This window comes from Leptodactylus fuscus, chromosome 11 (genome assembly GCF_031893055.1).
Source record: "Leptodactylus fuscus isolate aLepFus1 chromosome 11, aLepFus1.hap2, whole genome shotgun sequence".
Classification (NCBI taxonomy): Eukaryota; Metazoa; Chordata; class Amphibia; order Anura; family Leptodactylidae; genus Leptodactylus; species Leptodactylus fuscus.
Window position 1 is genome coordinate 83,130,317 of NC_134275.1, and position 22,135 is coordinate 83,152,451.

General features: G+C 47.2%; 1 protein-coding gene across 3 annotated transcripts; it reads right to left on the reverse strand.

Annotated features, from left to right (window-relative positions):
* Positions 1-1,160: 1,160 nt before the first annotated feature.
* SUPT5H (SPT5 homolog, DSIF elongation factor subunit) lies at positions 1,161-20,561 on the reverse strand. Of its 3 annotated transcripts, XM_075259783.1 has the most exons (30): positions 20,473-20,561; positions 16,824-16,920; positions 16,350-16,518; positions 16,195-16,260; positions 14,169-14,183; positions 12,482-12,551; positions 12,331-12,399; positions 12,181-12,246; positions 11,950-11,980; positions 11,221-11,289; positions 10,799-11,050; positions 10,339-10,428; positions 10,153-10,223; positions 9,951-10,056; positions 9,769-9,862; positions 7,834-7,970; positions 7,490-7,645; positions 7,250-7,396; positions 6,990-7,136; positions 6,572-6,697; positions 6,412-6,496; positions 6,203-6,310; positions 5,628-5,730; positions 5,109-5,236; positions 4,899-5,004; positions 4,311-4,469; positions 4,038-4,206; positions 3,756-3,959; positions 3,197-3,292; positions 1,161-1,671 (listed from the first exon to the last, which is right to left on the reverse strand). In XM_075259783.1, exons 2-30 carry the CDS (start codon positions 16,902-16,904, stop codon positions 1,531-1,533), a joined length of 3,261 nt encoding a protein of 1,086 aa, XP_075115884.1. In that variant the 5' UTR covers positions 16,905-16,920; positions 20,473-20,561; the 3' UTR covers positions 1,161-1,530. The 3 variants fall into 3 exon arrangements, with proteins under 3 accessions (XP_075115884.1, XP_075115885.1, XP_075115883.1); XM_075259784.1 differs by lacking the exon at positions 14,169-14,183; XM_075259782.1 differs by lacking the exon at positions 14,169-14,183 and having other exon boundaries at positions 16,174-16,260.
* Between the last annotated feature and the right edge of the window lie 1,574 nt (positions 20,562-22,135).

The window sequence follows — 22,135 nt, forward strand, 5'->3', positions numbered from 1 at the left end:
ACGAAGTGGGAATATACACAAAGCGGCGCTAGTGCTGTCTGAGAATTGCTGATGCCAGGAGATAGAGGAGGTTCGCGGCTCATGAACTCCTCCCCTAACAACACTGTGCAGAGTGTGATCAGCTGCTCCCTGATGAATCAGCTGCCAGACCTAACAGAGACGTCTCAGCAGTGGATAACTATTCGTATACATCCACTGTCCCGACAATCTTTCCAGGGACGACTTCTAGTGGGATTTGTATACCGGCACTGTTAGTTTAGAATGAAAATGGATGAAACATGGACAATTTTCTCTAAAAACAGACATCTGAATAGCCCCATAGACTAGAATGAGTTAGGATGGATACGCACTCTTTGTATTCAATGTCTGTTGCTCTCATCCATGGTAGGGGACGCTGTTTATACCCATTGCTCTCATCCTATGATGGATTGCAGCAATGGACCCTATAATGGGAGCGTGAACGTAGAACTGCTGTGCTGTACCGGTGTCGTCCTTTGCTTTCATCGGAGTAAGCCCTTAGAATTCTTCAACAGCATCAATCCCTTCATTGTCCATTTCTCTATTGCCCTGTATGGACATTCTAGGCTGTATGTCCTATGATATGTGAAGGCTATCATAGAGAGCGCCCTCTGCTTGTCACCCCGCCTTAGAGTCTGTAATAAAGGTTACTTCTCTGGTGGACCCAACCCACTCATATATAACACAGGCGGCCATTTATTCTAACACCTTTATCCTGTAAGGATACATGTAATAGCTGCCAGCCAACGCCATACGACCCCATAGACATGCACACCTGGCCAAGCTGTGCATGTGTACGGAGTAGGAAGAGCAGAAGGATCGGGCAGTAGAAATCCAACAAAAAGTTATCAATTCAAGTCGTGAATATGCTCTTAGAGAATTAGGGCATCGACACAACCATAAGGTCAGGAGTTACGATTTCTGATTTGGAACCATACTGCCCCCTGGAGGACAGGTTGGGTAACAACATATCATTGGGCACTTTTTTATTTATACATGAAATACGCCAGACGAATATGGGACACTAAGTCACCCAAGCCAATGTATGGGAAATATTAGACAATCCTAAAGGGAAGCCCCTGAGGCTTACCAAAAAAACAAAGGCACCTCGCCTCTTCAGCAGCCAAAATCACACCAGCCCGTACCTCTCCTGGTTTATTGAATGCACCATATAAATATTACACAGTGGAACTCGCAGAAATCACCATCATCTCATCGACCAGAAGACAACAGGAAAAATAAAAACAATTGTCAGGGCGAATCCGCTCAGAGAAGAAGAAAGACAAAACGCTGCAAACCCTCCAGGCTCTCATTCACACAGAGCGCAGGGTCTCGCCGGCCCTAAATGGAGTTCGTGAGAATAAGAAAAAAGTGTATGCGTCATTTCTATATCCAGATCTGGTCCTAGAAATCCCCCAGGGTGTGAACGGCGCCCTTGCATAAGGGGGTGATCTTAGGTCATGGCAGAAATAAAATGGAGGCCCCGGTTGTGGGAGGAATCACGGGGGGGCTTCACGACTCCAGCTTTCCTAAAAAGTGGAGGTTCAGGATCTTAAGTTGGTCGTCCAAATCCATGCGAACGATTCCGTCTTCGTTATCTATACTGAGGAGGATGCCCATCGCCTCACGATCTTCTCCTAAAATGACTTTTACCTGTAAGGTGGGAAGGACAGAAGTCAGAGGTGACAAGGTGCGAAACAGACAGAAAGTGTCATGGCGGATCAGTGCGTCCTCCGCCCGAATTAAAGGAGCTCTATCACTGGATTTTTGCTATTTTAGATAAACATAAGTCTGAACAGCCATTAAAAAAACTATTCAGGTCCTGCTAGTCGTTTGTTAAAAGACTCCCCCGTTTTAATGAATTACCTTTTAAACGCATATGTAAATGAGCCCTTCCATGCACCGTGGGCTTTCCTGTGCACCCCTGACGTCATATTCTGTTCACGCCCTCCTCTCTTGGTTGTTCTATGCAAGTCCCTCCAACTGCTTTGGATTCACTGACTTCAACTATCTCTTCCTTATTAGTGGCACAGGACCTGTGATGACGTCACTACAAGGTCCTTTGTCGTTTTCTACGTAGTGATCTATGCAGAGCAGGGGCTGTGTCTATCATAGATCTCCATGTGCACAGTAGATCTATATGATTTAATAGACACATGGAGCTGCAGCCCCTGCTCTGTATAGATCACTACTTAGAAGACGACGAAGGACCTTGTAATGACGTCATCACAGGGACAAGCCAATCACAGAGCAATAATGATGTCATCACAGGTCCTGTGCCACTAATAGGGAAAAGATAGTTGAAGGCAGTGAATCCAAAGCAGTTGGAGGGACTTGCATAGAACAACCAAGAGAGAAGGGTGTGAACGGAATATGACGTGAGGGGTGCACGGAGGGCTCATTTACATATACGTTTAAAAGGTAATTCATTAAACCGGGGGAGTCTTTTAACAAACAATTAGCAGGACCTGAATAGTCTTTTTAAAGGCTATTCAGGCTTATGTTTATCTAAAATAGCAAAAATCCAGTGATAGAGCCCCTTTAACAGGGTTCTCTCTCAATCCACTGGATCGCTGAGGGTCCCATTAACCAGAACGGGGGTCCCCTGTCCCTCATGTGAATGAAGCCATGGGCTCGCAGGCAGGCATCCGTCATCTCAGAAGGGTACGTGACTGACAAAGATGGCAGCAACTTAGCTCCCTCCATCAGTCCCATAGAGATGTATAGAGGACGTGTGGATACCCCATAATTCACCCAAACAGGGCACTGGTCAGACATTTATCACCTACCTGGTGTATAAGTGACGAGCTCTTAGGTGGGCCGCAGATATGGTGCAAGTTATGGTGGGATAACCTAAGGCTGGAGTCACCTAAGTAGTTTTTGATGTATTTTGGATCCAAAGGAGAGAAGAATCATTTATACTATTACATCTTTTTGGAAAAAAACTGCCTATAGGAGGCGCCACTTGGTCCGAAGGCAAAATCTATAATGGGGCCCCTACATTGTGCCATTTAGAATAGCGGTATATATTGTATGGCAAAGAGCTGATTCTATCCTACATGGACAGGACAGGGACATATGACACTACTGATCCTAGGTGGACATGACATCTCTTGTGTGTAGGCTTTAAATTTTCACTGAATTTCTTCAGGATGTTGTCGCTAATCTCTTGGCTTACCCGGCTATTTTTGGTGGGGGTGACAGGCTCCAAGTGGTCCCCAGAAATACTGATCACTTTGTCACTGTCCTGTAACAGCACCGAACAAAGTCCGCCCTGCAAGCGAGAAAACCAGGTTGAAAATAGACAAACAAGGGAGAGAGGCCAAGGCTCATAATATATAAAGATACGCCGTATATCAGCAGAACCAAAAGGTGCCAAGCAGACGTATCAGACACAGCCCGGGGGATACATTACATAAAGGTAATTTCCATCTGATATAGTGATGCCATGTTATTACCATACGCCATTGCTTTACGACCGTTGGGGCCCACGGCAGTCTGGAAAGCAAAGGATGGAGCACATCGGTGTAGCGCAGCTGTTGGGAAAGTTGGGAGGCCGGGGACACAGCCGTACAGGGAAAACAATGAAGGGGGGTCCCAAATGTCAGACCCCCGTCAATCAGGGCGTTATGGCATATCACTGCAGGATGGCATCACTTTACAGCATCAGGAATACCCCTTTAAGTATAACTGTGCAGTAAGGCAGTATTTCTGGCGGTCATAGAGATGGGACTTACAGTCACACTGCGAATGATCCCGGTCTGTCCCACCACTTGACTGTCCTGGAAGGTGTCTCTGACTTTCACTTGAATGTCTGTGGTAACCCAGTCGCTGGAGATCTGTTCTATAGAAGAGCCCGGTGTGTGGGGGTTGTATCCTCCTGGAGAGGGGGCACCAGGGGTCATCGGACTGTAACCCATAGGGCTAGGGCTTGGACTGGCCTGGAAGGAAGGAAATCAAGACATTGACCTACAAGTGTAGCCGTAGAGGCCTAGACTAAGTGCAGGAGCCACATGTACCTGGTAGGCCATGGGTGATGGGGTCGGGTGGTAACTGGCTGGAGAATGGGTATTCTGATATCCGACAGGACTCGGAGCCACCTGGTGATAGCTCTGTGGACTTGGACTGGGCTGGTAGGAGCCTTGCGGAGAAGGAGCAGCGTATGGGGAGAACTGGTCTGTGTTGTACCTGTCAAGAATCACAGGAGGAAGGTGATGAGAAAGCAAAAAAAATATTAGGTATACAACCCCTTCAGACTGAAATTCAAGGGTGGCCTAATAGTGAAGACTCACATTGCTGGTGTTCCAGGCGTCTGGGGATGATACGGTGCATTGACCTGCGGAGATGGTACATCAGGGTACCCCGGTGTCTGTGGGTTTGGCGTTCCTCCATAGCCTTGTGGTGACGGAGAAGGTTCATCATCATATCTGTAATCGTATTCTTCATCCGCTCTGAGAATACCAGAGATAATGGAATTAAAACAATAATAATAAAAGATAACATCTAGATGGGAAGGGTTAAATATTAAACACAGAATGATCTACTAGACTTACAGGGGTCGACTCAGAAACAAGCCCTTCAAAAAGTGGTTGCAGGGCCGATCAGCTTTATCCCAAGGTTAAAGGGGAAGCTACAGCAAATGAGGCATTCCCTCTGTAAGGGGTCTATCTGTTAACATGGTGACTATGTAGGCATAGAGCGGTCTATGACATACAATGAGGGTCCACAGGTTTGTAACTGGAGCCGCTCGTACAGAAAAGTTGTCCATTCTGGAACATAGATCTGAGCGACCATCTCTTCTATAATGCTCACATGTTCTGATACATCTTATAAGCAAAGCTTTTCTAGAAGAAACAATCCCTTTAAACATAATAAGGCACCTTGAAGGGGTATTTGGGTTGTTGGGATCCCAGGCCCCGCTTTGGGCAGGAGTCCGGCTGCCGTCATGGAGGGGTGTTTGAGACCCATAGTAAGGTGTTCTACTACCTGGAAAACAGACAAGGCCTCGGAGTTAGGATCCAGTAGCCCAAAATGAGAACATAGACCCAGGACCATAGAGGGGAATACATCTGACCAGGCAACAAACTTACCATCGTGTACGGGAGTCTGTGCACCATACATTGGCGTCCTGGAGCCAGTCGCGTACATTGGGGTCTGAGAGCCATAGAGGGGTGTCCTGGCGTGAGTGGACGTCATTCCTCCAGGGCGGCGAGCACCACTGTGAAGAAACAAACAGAGATTCGGTCATTCAGCACACTTTAGACATCAATAGGGGTCATTCAGGGAGATATAATCAAGGAGCTCATATGGAGTCACAATGGGTCAATCCCTTCACCTGACCAGTACCCGAAAATGTTTGCAAAGCTTAGGGAACAAACCATTTCTACATATAGGAAAAAAAATAAAGAAAGCACCTAGTCATACATAGACCAAAGAAGAGTGGGGGGGAAACCCTGGTCCACCAGCCACCACTCTCTATAGGGGTCTCTACTAATGCAGCAGACATGTTACTAGCTCTACGGACCCAAAGAGCCCGGATTTTAACACTAGAAAATATTACACAATCCCTGTAAGGAAGAGTAAACCAATAAGTAAATCTGATGACTTACACAGTGGTGAGACGCTGCCGGTCCACAGAGATGGTCTGACAAGTGGAATGAAGTTCTACACGAGCCGTGGATTCTGTGGCATCCTTCACCACTCCAATATAACCTAGAGGAGAGGACACAGGGGTGACAATCCAATCCTACACAGAACTATCTAAAAACAAACATGTCTTTGGCTGGCTTTACCCATCTGCTGTATAGCTGGGGCCATCTGTCCCCACCCAACCCATTACACATGGGTTAGTGTGCTAGGTGTGACAAAGATGGCTACAGCACAGACAATGCACACAGAGCATGAAGCCTTGGACAGACCAGGACCCTCTGGTGCAGGGGTAGGGAACGTACGGCTCTCCAGCTGTTGCCAAACTACCACTCCCAGCATGCATACTGGCTCTGCTGTTCTTGGAACTCCCATGGAAGTGAATGGAGCATGCTGGGAGTTGTAGTTTCACAGAGAGCCGAAGGTTCCCTACCCCTGCTCTGGTGCATGGATATGAGCAGCCCCCTGCAGGGGTTATAGCCGGTCCTTGCTATTATGTAGAAGCAGAATCTGCAATGCAACATATTTAATTACTCACCCTTGTAGGGGCCTTGTGAAATGCGGACTGTCTGACCAATGAGATCATTGTCCCTGCGACCTCTTCCTCGGCCTGGTCCTCCACCACCGGCCATATTCCCTCTCTGCCCTATTATAAAAAGGGGACAACAGGGAGGGAACATTAACACAAAGCATACAACACGAGCCGCACATCAGACAAACTACAACCAAGTCATCTTCCATCCCCACCTCCTCCACTGGGGTGTGCCGGGCTATTGATCCGCGGGCTCATGGGGGCAAATCCTCCAATGGTGAAGTTTGTCACATCTCTGGGCTATAAGGGGAGAAAAGCTGAATTAACAACCAGACACAAGAAATCAGACGCGGATCCCGACTGTGAACAACTTACCTTAGAGCCTCCGGCCAGGACCAGGTAACGCGTTTTGCAGACAAACATCCCTCCGTTCTCCACCAGCTTCTTACAGTGGAGGAAGGCGTAATTCCGGAATAAGTGGCGAATTTCACCCTCTCGGCCCTTGGGAAAAAAAACATAAGAGATGAAGAATGAATAAAATATTTGCATTTTTTGGGAGGGAAAATTTGAAGACATCTTTAAAGGAGTCCTCAGGGGTTTATATAATAGGATAAACCAACAATTAGGATAAGCCATCTGCTGATAACAGGCGTCATGGCCACCGAAACTACAGGAGCAACTGAAAGTAGACAGCTCCATCTTGTGGCAGTTCATGGTTACTGCAGCTCAGCCCTCATATATCAAAGATATGTTATCAATATCCACATCCAAGGAAAGTTATTCTTTTCCTCACCGAATGGGGGCCATCGATGACCTTCACTATATCTTTGCAATGAATATTATTCTCTTCAGAGTCTAGCGCAACAGCGAAGCGATTGTCCTTCTTCCTGGTGACGGCCTGGTGTCTGACTGTGACCACCTTACCGTGCATGTTCAAGACCTTCAAGAAAGCAGAAAGGAAGCCATTAACTAAGCAAACCGTATGAACCATGACGGATTAGGTTGATTAACTTCATGCAATTTTTAGGGATATTTTCCATCCTGGGCTCTTACCTGAAAGGTCTCCCTCTCCAGACGGACAATAACCCCCACTGTCTGGGGGTCCAGCTGCACCAATTCTCCCCATTCGTGTTGTCCGCCAACATCTACGCCTGACGCGGTTTCTGAACAAAGCTGCAAATCTCGTGGCAGGACCTTCAGCTATAATGGGAGGCGAGAGGTTAGGGACCAAAACTACATCTAAAAACAGCAGAATCCATAAAGGTCATGAAGGTCACAGCCACACAGACTCACCTCGTGCATAGTAAGATCTGAGAAGAGAATGACAAAGTTTTCTTCCACCCGAACGACCAGACCCGTATCGCCCTCATAACGTCCTGCGATGACTTTGACGTGGTCTCCCATGCGGAAATACTTCCTCAATTCATTAGCCGGGAACTCTAACATATCCTATGGGAGAGGAAGAACATTACAGACGTCTGAGCGGGAAGATCACAGAATGGATGAAGGTTAGTATCTAATAGGCAAACAGCAGCACAGATCATTTAAGCACAGGTTCCTCTATGATCGTCAGGTCGACTTCAGTTCAATGCTGTAAATACTACAGCTCTGTTATAGGCTCTTAAAGGGGAAATCACCTTGAGGTCCTCATGCTTGGGCAGGATAGTGATCTTGTTTCCGTCCACGCTGAGGATTTTACCCTGCAGGTTTATCAATTCTCCTTCACACACTTCCACGTTGTCTCCGGGCTGCAGGCTGTGTTCACGCTCTTTCCCTGTAGGGTGAATGGGACAAATCAGTGTTGTGTAGAGGTAAATATAGAGGACCAGCAGGGAATATACTCAATATTCAGCTCAATGATTGATATAAGGACATTCTAATACCATTGGGACTAAGTGTAAGCTTTACTTTGCACCATTTTACTGTGGAAAAGTCCTAAAGCAAACGGGTGCCCAGGAAAGGTCTGGAATTGTGCGAAGGAAGTAAGACCCCAAAACCAAGATCAAAACAAGTTACTTGATCAGGATATATAGGGCGAATATAAACTGGGATACGGCACTGACTAGTTCTTTTATGGGTTTCCTAAAATATCACTATGACTGTAGACCTGTGGGAGTCCTCCAAGTATAGAGTGGTGGTCCGGCATACTCTCCTCTCGCTAAGGGACTGACAGAAATAGTGGAGAGTTACGCATACTTAGGACCCCCCCATTCTAGTGGTCAGAAAATAGGGGCTCTCAATGGCGGGTGCCTGCCCATTATACAATTATCAACCATTCTGACAAATCTCCAGGTAATAGACGTATTCAGTAGGACCATGTAGGGCGAGTTCCAGCAGAGATGGCGTTGTACGTCCATGTGACCACTGCAGCCAATCACTGGCCTTAGATGCCAGCATGTACAGCACGCGTCTGCGGAGATCAGTGATTGGCTGCAGTAGTTACATGGAAAGTACGACAAATCATCGGTAGGGGAGACTGGTGGAGACTAATACGGTATTATCCATGAAGCAAGAGGCAAGTAAGATTTGTTTTCTGATTTTGTTGCACTCTTAAAGAGGTTCTTCAGGGAGGGTTTTCTCCTTGCAGATGTTGTTTCTGGCAAGATTCGAACCCAGGACTCCAGTACTGCAAGGCTACAGTGCTAACCACTGAGCCACTGTGTTGCCCCAATACTTCTTGATTCTATTGCAAACGAACCACAGATTTCCAGACTGGCCCTGACCACTGGTCATCTAAACCAGAGTAGCTTCACCACCCCCTACTCTCACGTTCACAAGTGGTTACCTGTACTATTATTCTGATCCATCTACCAGAACTCATGGTACAGGTATCTACTAGGGTTGAGCGATCGTGTTCGTAAACGATCGGATTCCGCTGTTCTCGTTCTTCTTCGCCTCGCTGCCCCCCGCCTCCCAGGTTAGTGTTAAAGAGCTAGAAAGAAGGCGGGGCTTGTGGCTTAGGAGAGTGTGGGCGGGGAGACATGACATCTCCCCTCCCAGTACCTGGTAGGCGGGGGCAGCGAGGCAAAGAAGACCGAGAACACTGGGCACCGGACCAGCCATCTCTGCAGGTAAGTGGACACTAGGGGGACTAAGTAGCCAGAAGATTTAAAAAAAAAAAAAAATTACTACACAGCGTGGATTTTAACAATTAAAAGTGTTCAACTGTTAGATTCCATGCTGTATAGTGAATAGGATTGTTTTTAAAATCCGATCTCCGATTAGAAAAAAAATCCCATTGACTTGCATTGGGATCGGAATTGGGATCGAGATCGGGTTCGAATGAAAAATGATCGGAAATCGGATTTCAAAATCGATCCTGAAAAGTCAAGGTCGGCTCAACCCCAGTGGCAACCACATGAGAACACGGGAGGGGAGGGAAGAGGTGCAGCAAGTCAGTGGCCAGAATCTGGTTCCAATCTCATGACCTGAGGTTGTAACCAGCCCAGACGCCTGTAGTCCATCTGCAATTGAACCCAAGGGAAGTAAGCACATACTTCACATTATTATAAACCCTCCCAGTAGAGCCCCATTCCTAATCCATATCCATTAATCTTTATTATAAACCCTACCTGTAGATTCGGTCACCACCTCCAGGTCGACCCCTTCCGGCTGATCTTCAAACTTCTCCAGTTCAGACAGAGTCGGCTTCACTCCTTCTGTGATCTACAAACAAGGAATATCCAAGTCATAGTTCTAATAGACCTTTCTAAGCCTCAGGCACAAGAGGGGCTTATTCTCACAGATAACCTACCACAGCGGACATTGCAAAGCTCTTGAAGAGGAAACCTTTTCGACTATAGCGGTTCCCCTCAAAAATGAGGAAATCTCCATCTGATGAAACATCTCCCCCAAGAGACCTGCGGAGGTGAAGAGATTAATGGTCAGATCAGGAACCTACAGGACATGCAGATACACAGGCCGTGACTGCTCTGTGATTGGATATGGTCACGTACCTGATCTTTTCCGTATCAAACAGCCTCTGCGGGGGTCTACGGAAGCGCTTCCTCTTTGCAAACCAATCTTTCTATATATGGAAGAGAACACCATGAGGAGAGTGAGCTGGGTAACATGAGATATAGGGGGGCTGGGTGCAAATGATAGGGGGATTAGTGATGGGACTGATATTGAGCTTCACGTACCAGACTCATTCGCGCCTTGATCCGATCGTAGTCGATTCTGGGAATCATTTTGAGAGATATTGTGTTCTGACTGGGCTCGACATAATCCACCTAGAGAAAGACATGACCAAGACGTCCCCATTAACCAATCCTAAAATTCATGTAGCTGTTTCACTCCTACTCCGATCGCTGCCCCATAGGTTGTCAGGACATCGAATTGAGGGGATGAATTTTCAATACCATAAAGTTATTCATGCGGGTTATGGTGCACATACCACCACTGATCTCTGCAGCTCCCATTCATCTCTATGAGAGTTACCAGGACAGTGTAGAGCAGCACTGATGGCTGTTCCTGTAGGGATTGGGGAGTCGTTGATCCCATCTCAGCAGCAATATGTTGAGATGCCTATAAACCTTCACCTACATCTGAGCCCGGTGGACGCGCCTTTGTATGTGCACTCACTTTCACGTTCTTACGTACCTGGGCAATGTCATCCTTGTAGATTCCCCTCTTCAGCCGAACCCAAGACTTGGGTTTGAGGTTTGTGACTTCTTTCACCACCTTCAGGACATCAGTCATTTCTTTGATGGGCACCATCTGCTGGTTCCAGTAGCCCATGCGCAGGTTGCCCACCCCCTCAATGGCTTGCTTGACGTGGGTTTGCTTGTAGGCCTCAACATAGATGTAACCCTTGACATGCTCTGGGGCGACCACAGATTTGATCTGAAGTGGCTGTATATGAAGAAAAAGAAATTATATTTGTTGAGGTTGAATGGAGATAAGAGAAGTTGTGTTGGACTGGGTAAAGGAAGCATGGCCGCCAGGGGTGTGGTTCAGGTGGTCCTGAATAGAAGGGTAAGGTCATGACACCGCAGACATGACGTTGTAACGTATATACTTACTGCATCTGTGAACTGGTAGGCAATGAATTTCCTCATCAGAGCGATGGCGGTGGCACGTTCCTCTCCAATCTGCAAGGAAAACAAATACTTAGAACAATAAACAACTGGTAGCCTGACCGAGGGGACCTACACCAATCACTATGTTGAAGTGATAGCGTATTGGGACTGACAACAACAAGTGAATGGAGGAGAGGGGGCTACAGCAGTCACCCTACCACTCCAATTACTTAAGAGATTAAGGGGGACCCCTGTTTTCATTATTACTGGGGAAGTCAGATTCCCAATAGCCAGCCATTTACTAGCTAGGCTGTGGCTTGGTGATAAATGTATAAAGGTAAAATCACACTTCCGAGTTTTTTTATTCAGTTTTTGAAGGCAAAACCAGGAGTAAATTCATAAAAGAGAAAGTTCCATCTATGTCCATAGGTTCTCACCCCTTTATGATCCATACCTGGTTTGGATCATAAATACCTGAATGTGTATCCTTACCTTCACATGTATTTTCCCATCACAAATTTATTTGGCATATGATATAGGCTTCCCTGATCCATACATGTCGCAATGCGGTTGGAGAATACATGGTGATTCTTAGTGTTTCGAAGTGGAGGAACTTATATAACAAGTCAGAATTCTTGTGATTGTAACCGTCCTCTTATACAGAAACAGTTTACGGAACGGCCCTTGGATTCTCTGCATTGTGGTAGTTTGGAAACCCCTCCTAACACTCACCTTACATTTCACCGTCCACAAATTGGGATCCCTGTCAAAGTAAAAGGAAAACCATTAAAGGTTTGCTCATTGCTGCCGGACATGGCATCGATCAGTGCAGGGACACCACAACTCCCAGCCTGCCCTGATCACAGACCGACGTGGCTTGCTGAGGATTGCAGCTTCATCAGAGACAAAAATACAGAAAAATGCAACCAGGCGTAAGATCTCCATGGCTTGTGAGTGACTTACTTGACTCCAGGAAGCAACTGCTGCTGGGTGATGTCATCGGAGAGTTCATCCGAGCCGCCATATATACTGGGAGAGAACGGACAGCGTTAGATTCCTACTAGGGATGGACGATTGCTTAGATTGTATTACCACAGGACAGAATGGACTCACTGCTCTCCCACGGAGGACTTGGCGTATTTCTTCATGTAATATTCCCCCAGCTCCTCTTCTCTCTGGTCTCTGTATAAAGATATTAGCACAGATTTACATGAGGAAACTAGAAGACATTGCTGCCGAACCACTGAGTCAATGAGCCGCTCACCTCCATAGATTCTGGAGACGTCTGGCACCCGAGCGATCCTCATCGAGAACGACGTTGTCAATGTTTGACGCTGCGAGAAGACAATACAATGCGCTTGATGCACCTGAAAGCCAAGCTGTGCTCACCTGCCATCATGTCCTAAAGAAAAGCTCTGCCGAGTCTACAAGAAGTCTAAGACATACCTATCTGAGTCACAGGGCTATCGGACATCCACTAATCCTGCACAGAACTGCAATGTACAGGAGGATTTCACACCCAGCTGCCATACTACACTCCCCTGACTATAGCAGCAGATTTTGGGTTCAAGGGACGCTCCCTTCTTGTGATGGTGTATTGTCCATCACAAGAGTTCTTGTTTTTCCTCTACACAGGAACATTTGGAGCCATTGGCTCTGCAACGTGTCCCTATTAAAGGGATATTCTATGCTGTAAAGTGATGGCATATTACTAAGATATACCATCACTTGATGCTGCGTCAGAGCCGACCTCTGGATCGTCACAGTCCCTTTACAATGGCGGCACAGAACCAGTTTAGTGCTGCATCTCTTTCAAGGGGTTCTCCAGGACTTACATATTGATGGGCTACCCTAAGGACAAGTCATCAGTATGTGACTGGTATGATCAGCCGGCTGAATAGCCAGCACAGCGCTGTAGATTGGGTCGGGGATGTGCTTGTTTATTTATCAGCCTCATTCACTGCCTCTGTACTATGTGATGTCAACAATGCAGGGAAGAGGCCGCAACGCTCATAGGCACTGGGGTCTCTCCAAGCAGCTGATCATCCGGCTCCCAGATGTCAGACCGCCACTGATCACCTATTGATAACCTATCCTGAAGGCGATCTATCAGCATATTAAGTCCCAGAAAACCCTTTTAACCTAAATGGAGTGACTATGCCATCAATATACAAGAAGGGAGAACCTTCCATTCTTCCTATAGGTACCCTAGAGTCTATAAATGTCAAATATTCCAGAATAACTGGTATACTGGCATCTATCAATATCTACTGTTGCATTTCATTCACGCTATAGTTAAAGGGATCCTATCATTAAAATGCAATTTTTTCTGGGTACCACGTCGGAATAGCCTTAAGAAAGGCTATTCGTCTCCTACCTTTAGATGTCTTCTCCGCGCCGCCGTTCGGTAGAAATCCCGGTTTTCGTTGGTATGCAAATGTGTTTTCTCGCAGCATTGGTGTTGCTTGAGCGCAGAACCGCACCAGTGCTGCGAGAGAACTCATTTGCATACCGACGAAAATCGGGATTTCTACCGAATGGCAGTGCGGAGAAGACATCTAAAGGTAGGAGAAGAATAGTCTTTCTTAAGGCTATTCCTACGTGTTAGTCAGAGAAAAATTTACATTTTAATGATAGGATCCCTTTAAGTAACCTGGTGCCATTTTCCATTTGTCTAAGAGCTAGCAAGAGGGCGAGTACTGAGGTGTATTCACACCAAATCATTGCAGGGTGCCGGCAAGATGCCAGCTTGATCAGTCCTAGTATGAGCATGTCATGTCACCTCAAGCTGCCAGACACGGCAATCCTTGCTGAAGGTCTAGCAACCAGTATATTCCTATAAATTCCTTCGGATTCTCAATACTAGCAACAAAGACACAGCGCCCCCTGTTGTGGATCCTCCTGCTGCAGCTGATCTGAGAATGGTTGGTGAACATGGCATGAGCGCTTACCTTCAATTTCCTCTGCTGTGACCGATGATGAAGCCAAGACACAATGGTGCAAAACATAGCGGCAAAATCAACCACGAGGCGGAGATGAGGGACCGGAAAATGGGGGAAAGGGAAAAATTAAAATAGATGGCAAAAACGCTGCAGCATGGAAGCGTGTCAAGAGAAGTGGGGCACAATGAGGGGGGTGGAAGCAAAACCAATGGATTTATAATAAAAAAAAATAACAACGTGCAGACAGAAGCAATGTCACCTAAGATGAGGCCGGGGTCTAGCTGTGAACAGTCACTACTATTGTACTAGGGGGTCTTGTATACTAGTACCCATAACGTGAAGCTATCCCGCTGCCCGATATACCCAACAGAGGACCACACAACACCCACACAGCTCTGCTACATACAGAAGACACACAGTGACCAATGGGAACCACAGGCCGCTCCAAAATACGTCTCACGATATGTGAAAGGACAGAGCGCACGTCACTAGTCTCACAGACAGGAAGGAGAACCCAAACCAAAACCTAACTATTTAACTTCAGGTGCAGGTGCTCTGACTATGGGGGAGAGGATTTTATAGATCATAGGATTTGTTTTTTTTTAACCATATGGACTCAGACCTATTAATCTTTGGAGCCGGCTCCTACGCCTGACTAAGGCCTGAGCTATCTGCAGTCTATAATGTATTATATTACATTGGACATAGCTCTGTCCTTTAATTCCAACCCCTCCCCCAAAAAGGCATAACAATTGCATAAGAAAATAATTGGTCCTAAAAAATTTCAGGGGGACAAGTGAAAGCTGTAGACACCAATGAAGCTAAACGTTCAGATATTTGGCAGAACTCTCCTTATGGACCGGGCCAGAGGGGTACACCAAGGCTTCAATGCACATTCACTCTGGCATAGTGAAGGCGGGGTGTACATCTCTGATCAGACTCCTCTCTAGATAAGAATAATTTTTTTCTTTTTTTCATTTTAATGCAGCCGCAGGTGGCTTCATAACAGGGTGACTTGGGACACCGAACCCCCGATTGTGTCCTAAATCGCCCCGACAAGTTCCCTTTCTATGTAAAGTATAAGGTTTGGGTGGAATGGACGTCGCTGCACTGACCGACCACAGCCTTTATGAGCCACACGACATCCACAAGCACAATGAAGGGAGGATATGTCACAGTGCACACACTACATTATACATCACAACACGCAAGAATAGAGAGAATCATTACCAGACACTGAGAGAAGGCATGCAAGGAATTAGAAGATAAACTGAGTGATATAGATCTAACATGTAAAAAATAAAAAAGGTAAAAAAAAAGCAACACAACCATGACCAGAGCATTGAAGAAACAGTCCCGTCCCCCCACCTAGATCGCCCCAGGAATCAGTCAGAACAGCCAACCCACAACAGGACAGAAAACCCATCACCCACTGCTCACATGGCCAATGCCAGTCTAACATTACCCCTGCAGCAATGTAAGGGATACAGAAAGTCAGCTCTGCCAGGATTACACGGGCACGGCTTATGGACTTGTGTATATTGTCTTGTGTGGCGAGCAAACATAGGCAAAACGAAGAACCTGTGACCCTACAGCTATAGGACCTAGCTCTAGTAGGGTTGTAGTTCTGTAGTAGCTGGATAGACACATATAAGATTTACAGAGAGTTTAGGGCCCATAGCAATTCCTTGACCCCAGGATTACCTGTCAGCACACTACATGGGGCTCAGCCTTATACCCCGTGCATCGGATTCCCTCACAGCTCTATTACAGGGACATTATATTAGGGAATTGCTAGTTTATAAACTCTCTAAAATAGGCTCTGAAGCGGTCCTACACCGCAGAATCTCTAAGGTAAGCCATCAGACGCACCACACACATGCGGAGACCCCCTAGAACCCGCTGACGGGACCTCCAGTCACTCCTGCGGCAGCTCATCTAATCCATGAACACACAAGCTTTGCTCGGTCTTTATGTATCACAAGTGTGCAAGTAGTGAGCTGACTGTGGGAACGCCAAACGTCCCAGAAAGTACCTTTCTCCAAGATGTCTTCTGCTCCATCTTCCCATTGATCTTCATCTTCATACTCATCATCAACATCTATAGAGGAAGAATTAATGTCATTAGTCTCCTAGACAAACAGGTCGAGCTCCAAGGGCTGGACACGCTCATTGAGACTTCAATCTCACCGGCTTCATCCAAGATAAATCCCCCATGTCGTGGCTTCTTTCTTGGACGGTCGTCATCATCCTCCTCTTCTTCCTCCTCGTCATACTCATCTTCATCTTCTTCTACCTCTTCTTCCTCTGCTTCTTCACCTTTCTCACTTCCGGCCGCACTAACCCTCTCATCAGCTTCCTACATAAAGAAGACCACAACATGGGGATTAGCAGAACTAGAGGAATTTATGACATAACAATTTGCTTAATCTATAGAGGGCGGACCCCAAGTAACCCAAGAGGTAACAGTAATGTTCCCATATCCATCATGCAGTTATGGTATATATGGGGGTCCTCTGCTCCGTACCCTACTTTCTTCTCCAGAGTAGAGAAAAGTTACAAAGAAGTTGTTAAGAATATGAAAAAAGAGAGGTGTTATACTTACATATAACGAATAGTACATATAGACAGAACGAACTTGTAATTGGTGGTTACACATCTCACCTCATTGTCCTCCACCTCTTCAGCCTCGCTGCTCCTATCGCTCTCCTCCTCAGAAAAGTTACTGTCCTCACTGTCCGACATCTTATTCTGTTAGACGCTAGAAGAGAACAAAACAACACTTTGAGGACCCGTCGCTCACATGTTACGTATCAATCACGCTAGCAGGCACCACCGTGTCTCTGTATTGTCCTGTACCCTGTGTATAATGTAAAATAACCACAGATCCTAACAGTAGACATGGACGTTTATCCTGGACTACAATGCAACTCCTTATAGTGCTACTAACAGCTTTCTATTGGGTGAGCCGTAATCTAAAAGAGCACATTGGGGTATATACAATCTTATGGACCGTAGCAGTCACTAGCAGAATCAATGAAAGGGGCTCTAGCACTAGGAAAAGTCATTTTTAACTAATCACACCTTTGCATAGCCTTTAGAAAGTCTATTTCACACCTACCTATAGTATATAGCTTGCCTCGGTGGTTTCTGAATAAGTCTGTTTATATTCATATGCTAATTAGATGGTGCACACCTCTCCTATTGTTTTCTATGGGAGCCGGCTGCTGCTGATGACTCCGCTTCCTGTTTGCTTCACACACATAGGAGATAATAGGAGAGAGGAGGCTTAAGCTCATTAGCATATGAATAAAAACAGACTTATTCAGACACCACTGAGGCAATCTACATACAAAAGATAAGTGTGGAATAGACTTTCTAAAGCCTATGCAAGCATGTGATTAGTTATACATGACTTTTCCCAGTGATAGAGCCCCTTTAAAGGTGCTGTAAAAAGTCACAGTGTAGCCCTCGCCTTATGCTGTCTGGTTTAGCCCACCATGCTTTTGTAATGGGCTGCACTGCAAATTTTTGCAGAACTTCTAATTGATTCTAACGTTGATAGCGAAAGTCTACAATATAGCCTACACTCCCCGATACGCTCGTCTAATAGTGCTGCAAGGAGTCTCGATGTAGTCCTGGAGAACTGTTCCGGTCTCCTGTTAGGATCCGCTGTTCTTATTCCAGGATGGAAAACATAAACAACAACAATATTCCACATACCAAGAAAACAGCAGAGTGGAGAGTAAAGGGTTATTACCAAGATAGGAATAAATGGGACGGACTTCCAGGGACAGCCATGAAATGCTGCTCCTGTAACATAGAAGAGAATGACAACAACCAAAGGACAATATCCAGCTGGGCTCTTTCTGTAACTGTGACGCAACGTAAACAGTGTAGAGAGCTCTGCTGGATCGCAATAGCTATTCTCCTGCATGGCAAATACAAGAACCGCACTGAGCAGAATGGGAAGCAGTGACCTAATGTGCAAGGCAGTGCACACAGAGGGTGCAGGATGGTAACTAACACCCTGAGGGTGCAGGGCAACACCTGGCGGGCAGAGAGACACCAAGGGTGCAGGGCAATGTATGACAGACACAGAGGCACACCAAGGGTGCAGGGCAATGTATGACAGACACAGAGGCACACCAAGGGTGCAGGGCAATGTATGACAGACACAGAGGCACACCAAGGGTGCAGGGCAATGTATGGCAGGCACAGAGGCACACCAAGGGTGCAGGGCAATGTATGGCAGACACAGAGGCACACCAAGGGTGCAGGGCAATGTATGACAGACACAGAGACACACCAAGGGTGCAGGGCAATGTATGGCAGGCACAGAGACACCAAGGGTGCAGGGCAATGTATGACAGACACAGAGGCAGACCAAGGGTGCAGGGCAATGTATGACAGACACAGAGGCACACCAAGGGTGCAGGGCAATGTATGGCAGGCACAGAGGCACACCAAGGGTGCAGGGCAATGTATGGCAGGCACAGAGGCACACCAAGGGTGCAGGGCAATGTATGGCAGACACAGAGGCACACCAAGGGTGCATGGCAATGTATGACAGACACAGAGACACACCAAGGGTGCAGGGCAATGTATGGCAGACACAGAGGCACACCAAGGGTGCAGGGCAATGTATGACAGACACAGAGACACACCAAGGGTGCAGGGCAATGTATGGCAGGCACAGAGACACCAAGGGTGCAGGGCAATGTATGACAGACACAGAGGCACACCAAGGGTGCAGGGCAATGTATGACAGACACAGAGACACACCAAGGGTGCAGGGCAATGTATGACAGACACAGAGGCACACCAAGGGTGCAGGGCAATGTATGACAGACACATAGGCACACCAAGGGTGCAGGGCAATGTATGGCAGGCACAGAGGCACACCAAGGGTGCAGGGCAATGTATGACAGACACAGAGACACACCAAGGGTGCAGGGCAATGTATGGCAGGCACAGAGGCACACCAAGGGTGCAGGGCAATGTATGACAGACACAGAGGCACACCAAGGGTGCAGGGCAATGTATGACAGACACAGAGACACACCAAGGGTGCAGGGCAATGTATGGCAGACACAGAGGCACACCAAGGGTGCAGGGCAATGTATGGCAGGCACAGAGACACCAAGGGTGCAGGGCAATGTATGGCAGGCACAGAGACACCAAGGGTGCAGGGCAATGTATGGCAGGCACAGAGGCACACCAAGGGTGCAGGGCAATGTATGGCAGGCACAGAGACACCAAGGGTGTAGGGTAATGTATGGCAGGCACAGAGACACCAAGGGTGCAGGGCAATCTATGGCAGGTGCAGGGCAACACCTGGAGGGCACAGAGACACCAAAAATGCAGAGCAATACGTGGTGGGCACAAAGACTTGCCAGCACAGAGACACTAAAGATGCAGAACAATACCTGACAGCACAGACACCCCAAGGTACAGAACATGACAATAGTGTGACACCAAAGGTTCAGGACATGGCGGCACAGTGGTAGAGGGTAGTAATACAGTATATGTCACCGGTGACACATGGTACAGGATTTTTCTATTTCTTCAGATCCCATTATTAGCCCACACCTCACAATCTGCAGATAACCTCTGGGTGCATTAGAGTCTCTACGCCTATATTCACACTTCCACAATCACAGATCTCAGTGCAGGACTCGTGAGTCTATTTTGTGATGAAATGTTTACAATGTCCATAGAGGAAAAAAACAGTCAAGAGAATAATCCCATAACCCGTCATTCCTCTATAAAATGTCTGCACGGGGTCACCTCTCACCATGGTGTGAATACGGCCGTGTTCTCCAGCTGTAACTACAAGTAAATTTACTGACACAGGGTGCAGATCACCAAGCAATAGTCAGCGACTGACACAGTGTAACGCCACATTGCACCTGCAGCTTTCTCCAGTGATCGGGGCTGATGGTCATTGACACCGGCGGGCAGGACAACAACACCACGGCCATAGCAAGCAGTGAGGGGGATGGGGGGTCTGACCATGGCTGCCAGGCTATTACAGGGCACACCCAGTGACTGGGAGAGATCACTGGCCCCAGCACAGTATACAGAAGTGAGGACACGTGACCAGGGCGCAGTATACACCTGTAGGCCTAGCTGCACTGCTGTATATGACCAGTGAGGCCCTATAGGCAGCAGCAGCACCCAGCACAGGTGCTATAGGCACACAGCACCATAGAGCAGCACACCTCCGGCTCCTGTGGGCACTATACACCACTATAGTGCGTCACACCCCGGTATACGCGGCCCCATAATAATCCCCCGACCGATAACTCACCTCTCCGACCAGCTAGATCACCCGCGCAGTAGCAATCCGACCAGCGGCAACTACATCCGGCGAAGCGCTGAGCAGAGCGGAAGTGACGTCACCGGGCGCCGCACCGAATGAAGCGACTCCCAGAGGGCAGCGCGAGCGCGCCGGATGTGACGTCGAAACAGTGGTCAAACTCTGAAAGAACCGCTTTCTGTACCACGTGGGGCGAGACGGCCAATCAGAGAGCGGGAAATACATCCCTTAGCCTGGTAGTCTCTCAGGTAGTCTCTCAGGTAGTGACGGGCCTGGGCAATGGTGTCACTTACTGACAGGATTTATTCTGGCTGGAGATGGGTTGGGGGCGCAGTTGGTGAGGCCTTTGACTAGCCGGGTTGTACATTTATATTGGGGTACATATTGGGGGGGCCATGTCCATACATTTTTAGTGTTGCTATCGTTGGATCGTTTTACCCGTCAACCATTGGAAAATTTAGGTCGTTGCACAATGATAGATTGTGTGTCCGTCTGTAAGACCTGCAGGTGGGAGATGGGCACGAACCATGTATTTATAATAGCGCTTATATGGCGCCAACATATTCCACAGCGCAGTACAGAGGTCACCGCTCAACACATGTAACAAAACCCTATATTGAAGTTCTTAAAGGGGTTGTCCAGTCCTTTTTGTATAGGCCATCAATAAGAGACAGTGGGGTTGTAATACCCAGGACCCCTGCTGATCAGCTGTGTGAAGGGGCCACAGTGCTCGTGCAACCTCAAACACTGAAGGTCCCCCACCTGACTGGAGACTGCAAGTAGGGGGTGTCCTAGGGAAGACGTCATCATCTCTTCACCCCCCTCAACACTGTCCTATTCTAGAATGTTTGAGAGGTTTTGGTAGGAAAGACACAACCACTGTGACCAGCGAATGAGAAGGGGTCTAACCCCAACCATTATATAGTGTTGGCCAAAAGTATTGGCCCCCCTGCAGTTCTGTCAGATAATACTCGTTTTCTTCCAGATAATGATTGCAGTCACAAATTCTTTGATATTTTCTTCATTAAATTTGTCTTCAATGGAAAACCACAAAAAGAATTGTCAAAAAGCCAAATTGGATATAATTCCACAGCGATCATAAAAAAAGGGGGTGGATAAAAGTATTGGCACTGTTTAAAAAATCATGTGATGCTTCAATAATTTGTGTATTTAACAGCACCTGTTACTTACCTGAGGCACCTAACAGGTGGTGGCAATAACTAAATCACACTTGCAGCCCGTTGAAATGGATTAAAGTTGACTCCACCTCTGTCCTGTGTCCTTGTGTGGCCACATTGAGCATGGAGAAAAGAAAGAAGACCAAAGAACTGTCTGAGGACTTGAGAAGCAAAATTGTGAGGAAGCCTGAGCAATCTGAAGGCTACAAGTCCATCTCCAAAGCCCTGAATGTTCCTGTGTCTACCGTGCGCAGAGTCTTCAAGAAGTGTAAAGCCCATGGCACTGTGGCTAACCTCCCTAGATGTGGACGCAAAAGAAACATTGACCAGAGATTTCACCGCAAGATTGTGCGGATGGCGGATAAAGAACCGCGACTAACATCCAAACAAGTCCAAGCCGCCCTGCAGTCCGAGGGTACAACAGTGTCACCCCGTACTATCCAGCGTCAGCGTCTGAATGAGAAGGGACTGTATGG

Bases quoted from the DNA above. Each gene is read 5' to 3' on its own strand.
- SUPT5H (XM_075259782.1), bottom strand. From the start codon at position 16,904: ATGTCGGACAGTGAGGACAGTAACTTTTCTGAGGAGGAGAGCGATAGG. The intron at 11,051-11,220 runs GTAAGTATATAC...CTTCATATACAG, and splicing joins CCTACCAGTTCACAGATGCA to CCACTTCAGATCAAATCTGT. The intron at 10,057-10,152 runs GTACGTGACCAT...TCACCTCCGCAG, and splicing joins TTTGATACGGAAAAGATCAG to GTCTCTTGGGGGAGATGTTT.